The sequence below is a fragment of the Astyanax mexicanus genome, unplaced genomic scaffold (genome assembly GCF_023375975.1).
Source record: "Astyanax mexicanus isolate ESR-SI-001 unplaced genomic scaffold, AstMex3_surface scaffold_53, whole genome shotgun sequence".
In the NCBI taxonomy this organism is placed as follows: Eukaryota; Metazoa; Chordata; class Actinopteri; order Characiformes; family Acestrorhamphidae; genus Astyanax; species Astyanax mexicanus.
In genome coordinates, this window is record NW_026040063.1 from 222,501 (window position 1) to 235,000 (window position 12,500).

At 44.8% G+C, this 12,500-nt stretch overlaps 1 protein-coding gene and 1 non-coding gene across 2 annotated transcripts; both read left to right on the forward strand.

Annotated features, from left to right (window-relative positions):
• Nucleotides 1-4,421: 4,421 nt before the first annotated feature.
• On the forward strand, nucleotides 4,422-8,724 carry LOC125797568 (uncharacterized). The gene has a single exon (XM_049474099.1). The coding sequence runs from the start codon at nucleotides 4,703-4,705 to the stop codon at nucleotides 8,714-8,716; it is 4,014 nt and encodes a 1,337-aa protein (XP_049330056.1). The 5' UTR covers nucleotides 4,422-4,702; the 3' UTR covers nucleotides 8,717-8,724.
• Nucleotides 8,725-12,278: 3,554 nt separating this feature from the next.
• LOC125797662 (5S ribosomal RNA) lies at nucleotides 12,279-12,397 on the forward strand. The gene has a single exon (XR_007436495.1). It is a non-coding gene; the product is annotated as a 5S ribosomal RNA (ribosomal RNA).
• The last annotated feature ends 103 nt before the right edge of the window (nucleotides 12,398-12,500 follow it).

Consider the following 12,500-nt stretch of genomic DNA (forward strand, 5'->3'; position numbering starts at 1 on the left):
TCGAAGGTCAGAAGAACTGGGGTAACGTCTTAGAATACATGCCTGTAATTGTTCTTCTCCAGAATTCTGAAATAAAATCATACTTGTTCATTCTCAATCTCCGTGTCGACTGAATCCCTGGATCAACGAACATTCAACAGGAAAGCTAACAGAAAGCTTTTCCAACATTTTGGTGACCATCCGACGTGATCCAGGGTTTCGGCCGGCGAGGACCAGCTGACAGACTTCATCACTCTTCTGGGCCCATCCTAAACAGGTGAGCAGATTGCCTTTTTTATTAAAAATCTGCATATTGGCTATGTAAAACATACAGAATGAGTGATGGGTTCCAGTAGGCTAACGTCCTGGTAAATTGGATTGAACAACTAGAATTTTTTTTCTTCTTCTCTTTCTTCTATTTTATGTTAAGGAAACCGGTATTAAAGGATAAAAAAGGATAACAGTGCTATTGAAACTAGGGTGGTGGCGTACCCGAATCTGCCCATATTGGGTTAGATTAAAGGCTAGGACGTGGTGTTCCTTGAAAGTGGTTAATTCTAAATAAAATAAAGGACCGGGAGGGTGGCGTCCCCCCCCACTTCTGATCAAGGTGGGATAATTGCTGGGAAAAGACGGGGTCATCCCGAGGTGTGGTCCACCTTAAACCCAGACAGTTATACAAACTGCTGGGAGATTTTTAAAACTTTTTTATTTTCTTTATTTTAAGTTTTTAGTTTAAAGAGCGAGCACTGAAATACTCTGCAGTAGTGTTTTCTGCTCAGGAGCAGGAAAGTAGGAAAGAGTATGTAGTTTAAATAAAAATAAGAAAAACAAAATAAAAATACATGCTATTGGTATTGTACAACTAAGGTAAAGCAAGTGTTAATTGTTGATTTAATTGTTGTATGTGATTTGTGCGCGCAGGGGGTTAAATAACATAATAATAAAATATATACATATATAAAATAAATAGGATAGTTGGAGTATACTTAACAATTCTACAGAACAATGGGTGTAATTTACTTGTTTAACTGATAATGACTGAACACTGGGTATGGGTGTTAGATGGCCATGACATTATCCGCCCTGAGATAAGAGAAAATGCTTTGATTGATAGTACAGATGGTTCAAGTACTGTATGCACCCCACAGGAACGTTTTCTAATTACTCAGAATTTGCAGCTTCTTCCTACAAGTAGAATAATTCACTCTGTGCGGTTAACGGTGGGAAAGGACGCCCTTTTTAAAATTACTACATTCTTCGCAGTTGACCATCCGAACGGCATTGCGGTATACTCAACGTGTGAGTCAGTATTAATGATTGACAGTGATGTTCAGTCTGTGTTAAACCCACCTTTCTCGACCATTCATTTTCTGGGGAGTGACAGCAGTGACAGTACTGATAGCAGCAGCGATAGTGATGAGATGGTGACTGAATAGACACAGTAAAAGGGGTTGCGTTGTTTTTGTTGCTACTTTAGTAGCAAAATTGTTGTTTGGTTTTGACATAGTGCATCTCCTCTTTTGTTACATTTGAGTATTGTTGGGAATAATTTTTTGTACACAGTGATATGGCATACAGTACAATGCATAATGATTGAGGAATGGGCATGGTTTGTAGAAACAAACCCCATTTTTAAACAGGATATATTGAATTATGCCATTATTTACAAAGAAGAAGATGTGATTCATACACCTACTGAGAGCCAGATACAGGGAATAGTTGAACATTTGTCTCTTGCTCCAAATAGTACAGTGATTTATTCTGCACGTGTTCAGGAACATCAGGTGGCTATATTTTTGATAACTACCTACTTTGCTACGCCAATTGAGAGGGGACTCATCATTGACTCCTCCTGTACCGGAGTGATAGTTCCTGATATAGTGCAATCCGTATTAAACCCACCATACCTTCCTATACATTTTTGTTAAATATAAAGTGTAAATATAGAGATCCTAATCGGAATTTCTTGTTCTTTTTCTGTTTCCTTTGCTTATGTGCTGATTGTCTGACTTGGAGCTTCGTTTGGACAACTAGTTCGAAAATCCTCGCGTGTGGAAACCTAACGGTGCTAACAAAACACGCTTGAGTTGATCAGTAGAACCAAAGACCAAAACAGGTGAGTCCAGTCTTGATCAAAACATGGCAAATATAGACCCTGGTATAGAATTTGATAATAAATTCGGCCCAGGCAATTGGCAGTGGAAATCTCTTGCAGGTCAGATTGCAGGTTTAGCTAACGCAGTAGGGGAGTTTACTGGGAGTAAAAAGAGGGAGGATCTTTTGGCTAAGACCCTTAAACTGAATGTTGAGGCATGGACCAGAGAACAAGAGGGAGGCTGTGTAACTGAGGGTGTCTCCCTAATGGGTGTTTTCAACTATATGCTTATCTGTAAAACTGACACAGTGAAAAAGGCGCACAAGACTTTCAGTACAGTCAGCATACTAAAACGGGCAGGGGCGAGACGTAGATTGAAAACTGCTGAGCGTGAATTGGCAGAACTGAAAGTACTGCGGGGAATCCTTTTGGGCATTTTGCCAGAGATGGTTACACACACAAAGGAGGAAGTTCCCCCAGCGGAGCAGAGCACTTCTGAAACTGCTCTCCAGGAACTCAATGACTCTACTACTAAGCCACAACAGGAAGCAGCAGTTCCGCCCCCACCATACCACACCACACTCAGCCCACGCAATCCATTCACACCTCAGCAGACTGATAAAAATACACCAGTTACTCACATGCTGCCAGTCATTACTATTAATTCAGGAAGAGTCACTATTGAACATCCTAACACTTCCTCACACAACACATATGCTGATTTGAATGAACAGCTTACTCAAATGAGGATTAATGCTACAGCACCTCAGCCAGCAGAGCCTTTTGTTGACTCTACACCAACTGATCCTTTTAGCAATCGCAAGCAGCATGAGTGTCCAGACCACGCCCAATCCCTGAGCAACATGACCACTTACTCTGACTTGGACATGGACTTAGACGTTACAGGGCCTATTCCGCCACCTAGGGGTAGGGTTAACATAACAGCAGAGTTACATGGGGAAATAGATGACACAGACTTACATGGGCATGACAAGCATAAAGGTGCAGCTACTAACAGACGTGAATACAAGGTTCATGACAAACGGGATAGGGACAGACGACAGGATAGTAGACTTACACAAACACATGATTGGGACGGCAGGCAGGAGGACTATGACGGTGAGGATGAGGACACCTCCACTGAGACTGATTCCCTACATGAAAGGGTTGACAGGGTGGGAGCTTTGTTAGACATATCAAGAGACCTACTTAACACCACCATGCAGGTACGCCGTCAGCTATCTGACGCAGTTGAACAAGATGACCACCATGTCCCGAGACAGTCAACAAGACATACTAAACCCCCTGTCAGATTCCCTGATGTGGAACAACCAGCAAACAATCTTCCATTGCTAACTAGTGGCAATGGAAACCCTAAATATGTGCCTTTATCATTAACAGATGCACAAACTATAGCTGATCAGCTTCCATCCCTCACTAGTGGGGCAGCCCCTTGGTTGAGAAAGCTTGATAGCTTAACGGGAGGACTCACCCTGGCTTTGGGTGATTTTAGGAATTTAATTAATAGGTCAACCACCAGCATGGAGGTGGCTGAACTAGAACGACAGGCCCTCATTACAACCGCTGCCAACAGTGAACCATTTCATTTGTACTCCCAGAACATATCTGATGTCATGCGACACATGTGGCCAACCAGGGCTGCTGCCACTGTGCCAGTTATCAGACCAATCCGGGTGAGCATCTCAGCAAGGCGGTGGAAGACTGGACCAACAGCGCTGGAACCCACCCTTCTAGGCCTCAAACAGCGTTGTGGTGGAGAAATGCTATTCTATCAGGTCTACCCAATTACATTAAGGTTAAGGTTGAGGATGATCCAGATATGGGGCCAGATAAACCTCATGACCAATGGGTGAGGCATATTCTATTCCATATGAATAAACACAAGGATAGGCAGGTTGAGGCAGCCAAACAGAAAAACCAGATGGAACTGGAACTGTTGAAAACTCAGCTACTAGAAGCTAGAAAAAATGTGAAGGATTCTAAGAATAAACCAAAAACAGACACCATGCTGCCAGTTGTTCAGCAAGCTGCACCACCGGTGCAACAGACTCAACAGCAGTATCTGCCACCCCAGCAATTGCCACAACCAACTTTGGCCCAACCCAATTCTAATCAAGGTCAATCCAATTACAGTGGACCCTATGTGGCGAACAGGGGACGGGGACGTGGAAGGGGGCGTGGCAGAGGCCCACCTGTTTCACGTGCCTGTTTCAGATGCGGTAAATTTGATCATTGGGCAGCACAGTGCACTACTGCTCTTCCAACCCAGCCCCATTGGATGTCGATGCAGAATTCGGCACAAGGCACGTACTGTCCACCATTCCAGCCTCAATGGACACCCAATCAACATGTGGCACTTGGCACGGCGGCACCACCAACCCAGACCCACTGGGCACCCAACCACCATGCAGCACCAGGACAACCTCCAGCTGGACAATACAGCATGGAGCCCTGGGGTGGACAATGACGGGGCCCAGAGGAGCACCAGCACAGCATGGGAATGGCAGAACCCATGCTGTCACTGACCGTCGGTACCCTTGAGATCCCTTTCCTGGTGGATACGGGGCTACATGGTCTACATTGACAACTGCACTACCAGCCAACATGATGAGCAACCAATCCGTGCAGGTCAGGGGCTTCTCGGGGACTTCAACTTCACTGCCAAAGACCAAACCACTCCAGGTGCACAACGACATACAGACTGTCTTACACTCCTTTCTGATTGCACCTCAAGCACCACTGAACATTTGTGGTAGAGACTTATTGATGAAAATGGGTGTTTCCATTTTGTGTTCACCTGATGGCCTGACGCTGACATGGCTAAGCGGGCAGCAACGCATAAGACTTTCTGGATACACCGAGGGCATGTATCTCTTGCAGACTGGTCAAGACGAGACTGTGGACATATACTGGGGACTGTTGAATGATGACCAACCCCACACACCACAAACTCTTGAACTCTTTCAGCAATGGGCACCGTGGATCAGAGCATTGGCACCCTATGCCCCGCCTGCCGACCCGTACCACGTTACCCTGTTCTATGACGTAGGGGGAGACATTACATATTATGACACCTTCCAATCTGAATTGCAAGATACACAGTGGGAGGTCCAAACTAATGGCCTGTATTGTGGTCCTGAAGGAGTGGCAGCTCCTGTTACTTTGACACCACAGCAGTACAGCTGGTACAAAATGGATGAGACTGCAGCACCACACATGTCACTGGCTCTACACCCTAAACATGAGGCTAAGCAATTAGGACCCATGGTCAAACGTGCAAATGCGGCTACAGATTGGGTACAAACTCAGATCCCTGATGTGATGTTTTCCATAAGCACAAACACATATCACATCAGAGCTACTAACATTGAAACTGTTACAATGGAGCACCAGCTCCTGCCACGCCATCATGGCTGTGAAGATTCTGACCACCCAGACTCCATTGCCATGCTGGAATCTCTACCGGATGTTTTGTGGTCACAGGGTCCAGATGATGTAGGTTTTGTGGATCAGCCCCAGGTATCATTTAACATGGCCACACCTGAACCAATTTGGGTACCACAATATAGACACAAACCGGAGGCTATGGCCTCATTGGACAAAACCATTCAGGCACTCTTACAGGCCGGGGTACTGGAGCAATGCCAATCCGATTGGAATACTCCAATTTTGCCAGTACCTAAAAAAGAACCTGGTCAATACCGTATGGCACATGATCTGAGAGCTATAAATGCGGCACTAGCTACTAGCACCATACCAGTCCCAAACCCTTACACAACACTATCAGAACTAGGTCCAGACATGAAATGGTTTACTTGTATCGATTTGGCTAATGCTTTCTTTTGTGTACCATTGGCTGAGCACTGTAGGGACGTATGTGCATTTACACACAGGGGTATTCAGTATCGATACAGTAGATTGCCACAGGGCTTTGCCCTGAGCCCGGGATTGTTCAATCAAGCTCTTAGACGTAGTTTGGACTCTTGTAACCTTCCTGAAGGCTCCATTCTTTCTCAGTATGTCGATGACTTACTGGTTGGCGGCACAACGCCAGAGACGTGCTTAAACGCCACAAAAGCAGTGCTGGAATGTTTGGCCAATGCAGGGTACAAAGTCTCTAGGAGTAAGTTGCAATGTTGTAGAACACGGGTAACTTTTCTGGGGAGAGTGGTCACACAGGGCTCAACAGGCATGTCCGCCTCACACAGATCTACAATTCTGTCACACACTAAACCAATTACGGTTAGGGATATGTTGACATTTTTGGGCCTAGCTGGCTACAGCAGACAATACATTCCTGACTTTGTAGGACAAACGCAACCACTGAGGGACATGGTGAAATCCTTGGGCATGAGAAACCTTAGTGGGGTACTTTCCTGGACAGTAGAAGCAGAGCAGGCTTTCATTGCTGTAAAACAAGCTTTAGCGACTGCAGCTGACCTATCTAGACCTGACTACTCTCTTCCATTTTTTCTGGATGTTTCTGAAACAGACACATTGGTTAATGGTGTACTTTTTCAGAAAAAGGAGGAAGGGAGAGCAGTACTTATGTATTTAAGCATCCCACTTGACTTGATTGAGAAAAGACAACCGCAATGCACCAGACATGTAGCAGGACTGACGAAGCTCGTTCAAAAAACTGCACACCTGGTAGCAGGATACCCACTGCACATACTAACAACACATGGCGTGGTAGCATATATAAACTCACAGATGTTCACCCTCACTCCTCTAAGACAGAGACGAATTCATAAAGTTCTGACAGCACCACACATCACATACACACACCAAGGAGTCAACATGGCAGAAGGAATGCTAGAAGGTCCACCTCACGAGTGTGCAGAAAAGGTAGCAACACAGGAAAAAGTGAGACCAGACTTACTAGCCACACCAATTCCAGGCTCCTGGAACCTGTGGACTGATGGGTGCGGGTACAGAGCAGACACAGGTGAAATAAGGGCAGGATATGCGGTGGTTCAAGAAACCACAGGGGAAACAGATGAGTTCTGGACTGTAGCAGCAAAAGAGGTAAAACAAAACCCTTCAGCACAAAAAGCTGAGTTGCTAGCAGTAATTGCAGCACTAGAACTAGCTGAGGGTAGAGAGGTGACTATTTACAGCGATTCTGCGTGGGTAGTTTCAGCAGCACATGTAGACATTCCACACTGGAAACAGGCAGGATATGTAACAAGCTCAGGGAAACCTGTAAAACATCAGTCAGAACTGATGAAGCTAGAAGCTGCAATACACAAACCTACAAAGGTAGCTATTGTAAAATGCAAAGGACACCAAAAGGGGGACACCCTAGTGAGCAGAGGAAATGATGCAGCAGACAAAGCAGCAAAAAAGGCAGCTGGTTATACGGAGCCCGGTAACATGATGATATTGGACTCAAATGTCCCTTGGGAGCCGATACCTACAGGGGATGAACTGAGGCAGATTCAGGATAAAGCAACCCCAGAGGAAAAGTCAATGTGGTTAGCCAAGGGAGCAAGCTCAGATAGCCAAGTTTGGGTATCGAAAACAGGGCGACCAGTCTTACCTATGTCACTAGCCAGAGCAGTCCTAGAAGAGGCACACACTGTAGCACATGTAGGAAAACTGCAAATGATGAGGAATTTGAAACAATGGTGGCACCCATTTATGCTGCCCCTGGCAGTAGATTTCATCAGTCAATGCCAAGTTTGCCACACTCAAAATGTAGCAAAAGCATTTAAGGTAGCCCCAGGCAAGTTTCCACTGCCTAGTTGTCATGGTGAGCACATCCAGATTGACTATACGGATATGATTGATCAAATCAGAAAATACCGGTACCTCTTGGTAGTGGTAGACAGGTACTCAGGGTGGGTTGAGGCAATTCCTACCTTTAAGGAGGATGCTCGCTCAGTTTGCAAAATGTTGATCAACCACTGGATTCCACAACACGGGTTTCCTAGGAGAGTCCACTCAGATAACGGGTCGCATTTTACCAGCAAAACACTGCAGTGGGTGGAGCAAGCGTTGGGCTTGCGCCATAGCTATGGTTCTGTATATCACCCCGCCTCACAGGGTCAGGTGGAGCGGATGAATCAAAATTTGAAGGCCAAACTAGCAAAAATTAAACTGACCACAGGCATGAATTGGCTTGATGCCTTACCAATTGCCCTGATCAGCATTAGGAGTTCAGTGAACAGAAGCACAGGCTTCTCCCCATTTGAGCTGGTCAGAGGCGTAGCATTCCCGGGGCCGCAGACTGCACTAAAAGCCCCATCAGAACTACCTCATGGCACTGCCAACCAAGGTTACGATCAAGTGTTCAATAAGTTAAAAGCTGTATGTGAAGCTTTTTCTGTGCAGGTACAGAACACACGGGAGCAGACCCCAGAGGAGGACAACCCCCCCGAGTTGGCCATAACTCCGTGGGTATACCTGAGAGTCATAAAGCGGAAGTGGTCGGAACCCAGGTGGACAGGCCCATTCCGGGTGGCGGAGAGGACAAGCCACGCAGTCCGGCTGGACGGCAAAGGCACCTCCTGGTATCATCTCTCCCAGTGTCGGCCTGCTGATCAACCACAAGTCAAGATAACCCGATCAGAAGAGGCAGAAAAGGAGGCCTCAACCAACATAGGGGCAGAATAATCCCCTGAGGCCAGGGGCACGTCGAGGGCAGTCTACCCCTCGCCTCCAGCGCAGATCAACCAGTGCTACCCAGGGCACCAACCTGCACCTGCGCCATCTAAACTACCACCTTGAGACTCCCTGGGGAGTTGAAGAACTGAACTTTTACACCTTTACACATATACATATAGGTCTATAATCAACTATTTACTCATTAGGGGGAACACACTTGTTTTTTGCTATGGCATGGTATGGCCGACGGGGTGGGGGAAGAACTGAACCTAGACTAAGCTGGTTAAATCTACAGATGGGATTGATTCCAACATGGTTGAAAGCACTATTGGTAATACTGGTGGCAATAGTGGTGGTTGGCATGATCTGTGTAGAAATAGCGATCCGGAGAAAGGCTGAACCAACTAGTAACAACAATGGCACGACAGCTACAAACTCTACACCTAACTACACCACAAATAAGGCCCGTTCTTGTCATAATAACTTTCACAGGACTAAACGCTCAACAGATAACCAAAACGCATGTGTGAAGAAGTTTAAAGGACTTAATATAGAATATGTGATAAATACTAAAACAGCATACAATTTCGACCTATGTGAGGTAATTAACTGTAAGGGCAAGAATTCGACATGGCAGGGCTATCCCATATATCTGTGCTACTCGAAATACGCTAATGAACAGTGCGCGACAGGACAGGCACAATGGCTCAAGACTATCGAACTATGTCCAAACTCTGCGAATGTTTTCCTTAGCACCGCTGGTCGCTCGTCTAATGGCATTTATGAGATGGTATCCAACACCATGTATTTTAATTTGAAGCGTATCAGGCTACAACGAGACAAATCCGGAGTCCAAAACCCAATCACATTGTCTATACATTGGATCAATATGCGTGAGACTACCATCTATTTGACATTAGGGGTATCAATTACGGGAACAGATCCATTAGGTATGTTAAAGGTCAGAGTGTTAAACACACCCCCAAAGCATTTGCCCACAGCAGGGGCAACCCCACCACCGAACGAGAACTCTACTACCCCTGACGGTGCAGTACCAACATTGGTAGGTTCAGACTACTCGACATGGACACCCGAGGACATACTAAGGCTAACTATGGGGTACAGTAATGACAATTTGTGGCTGACCTGGATAGCGGGTCAGGCTCGGGAGGCCGGGATGGAAGGATGCGTGGCATGTGCAGAAGCTAGACCCCCATTATATTTAAGTACGGCCCCACTATATCCAAAAACTGATCCGATAGGGTTCGGCTGTTTAATTCAACTGACTCGTATGGCTACTCCACCTAACTGCACCACGCTCTCAACCATTTTTCCAGTAATTCCTAATAACACAGGCTCAGGTCCCTTCCAAGTCCCGAAGACTGGCAATTTTACTTGCTTCAGATGCACTAAGGGCAATGTTACCCATCCGCCTCAACTTCTGGGGGAAATACAATCATCTTGGTGTCATACTATTTTTACTGATACATCTAACAATTCGGTTGGCGATTGGGCCAGGGCGGGACTGTACTATTATTGTGGTGGTTCCACATTGTTGCTGAGACTCCCGATATGGAGCAAGGGCCTGTGTGCTATGGTTAGACTGTTATCTCCAATTACCCTATTTGGTCCCAGTACAGGGAAACCTACACTACCAGGATCCAGAAGTAGACGTGACGTTTCATTCGATCTTACTAAAAACACACCCACATATATAGACTCTATTGGGGTTCCAAGGGGCGTTCCAGACGAACATAAATTAGTGGACCAGGTTTCAGCTGGATTTGAAAGTATCTTAATATGGATTACTCCCAATAAAAATGTTGATAGAATTAATTACGTAAATTATCAGGTAATGAGATTGGCTAACATTACTGGTCTGGCGGTATCAGGCTTAGCATCCCAATTGTCCGCTACGTCCCTGATGACCATTCAAAATAGGATAGCTCTGGACATGTTATTAGCAGAAAAAGGAGGGGTATGTCACATGATTAGAACTGAGTCTAAAACCGAGTGCTGCACCGTCATTCCTAACAACACTGCACCAGATGGGTCCGTAACTAAAGCGTTAGACGCCCTTAAGGCACTCTCGAAGGAAATGACAGAGAATACAGGGATCGACAATCCGCTTACCAATTGGTTAGATAGAACTTTTGGCCAATGGAAGGCAGTGTTTTTATCACTGGCCTCTGCTCTTGCAATATTTGTGGCCATCTTAGTAACATGCGGATGCTGCTGTATTCCTTGCTTACGAACCCTAATAGAGCGTACCATTGTGAAAATGTTTGACGACAAACAACGGCCACCTGAATATATGATGTCATTGTTGGAGGATAGCCTAGAGGACAACGGGGGCTCCGGAGACTTCACGCTTAGTGTTGACCTGTCTTAGGACAGGCCAAAAGGGGGAATTGTGGAAGATTATAAAATAACAAGCTTAGCTTAAGATAATCATGCTTGCTAAAACCTTAACCTAATGCTTACCTAATGATTAAAACACATATTTGCCTTAACCTATGAATCTAAAATATATATTACACAAATAGATCTATGAAAGCTACAAATCTATACTCTACTAATCATTAATTACTGAATCAAGAATTAGCCACTAATCCACACGTATACATTTTACATTTTATATTTTTATACTTGATTAATTGAATCATTTCATATTTTTATATTTGATTAATTGAATCACTAAATGCTTCTCATATTAAAACAGCAATGACTTGTGTGTGTGTCTCTGACATTTGAATGGCCCAACCGAGAAAGCACGCTTCCTCGTCTTACTGGTAAACATCTTGAGGTTACAGAGGCTAGCAGACTAAAAGAGTTCCTCTTTTACTCCTGGGCTCTAGAGGAGTTCCTCTTTTCCGCCTACGTTCTAGGAAAGGTCAGCAACAAGAGAGCCGGATTAACACACCAGTAAAAACATACATTTTCTAGCCTTACAGTTAAAGATTGCGTCTAACAAAATTATACATGCAGCTTCAAGCTATGTTAAAATATACTAACTAATTAATCTTACTGTAGGTCTAGTAGAACTAATTAATCTGACTGTAGAATGTAGCAAAATTATTATCAATAAAACAGAGTATGAACTAAAGAGGAACCGTGCCTTGTTGACCTTAAGACATGTCGCAAAGGGGAGAAATGATTCTCCCTTGTCACCTTGGCAAGGGAAGTTGACCACCTACTATTTCTCAGAAGCAAAGGTTAAGACAACTTTCAAGTTCCTCAGAAGTCTGGAAAAATGAAGTAAACAATATGATATACCATATTTGGAAAGATAGCATAAAAATTAGAAGCCACATAGCAACAAGGTACGTCACAGAAGGGTATACGTCACCCAAGGGTATAAGGATGGAGTCAGAAATGTCGAAGGTCAGAAGAACTGGGGTAACGTCTTAGAATACATGCCTGTAATTGTTCTTCTCCAGAATTCTGAAATAAAATCATACTTGTTCATTCTCAATCTCCGTGTCGACTGAATCCCTGGATCAACGAACATTCAACAGGAAAACTAACAGAAAGCTTTTCCAACAGTAGTCTTGATGAGAGTTCTGCAATGGCTTACGGTCACACTACCCTGAGAATGCCCGATCTCGTCTGATCTCGGAAGCTAAGCAGGGTTTGGCCTGGTTAGTACTTGGATGGGAGACCACCTGGGAATACCAGGTGCTGTAAGCTTTTCCCCTCTTGCTTCCATTACCATGGTCTTGTTATACATTACTTGTTTGTTATCTGAAACCCAACATAGATGAAGTTGCATAAGTAGTCTTGATGAGAGCTC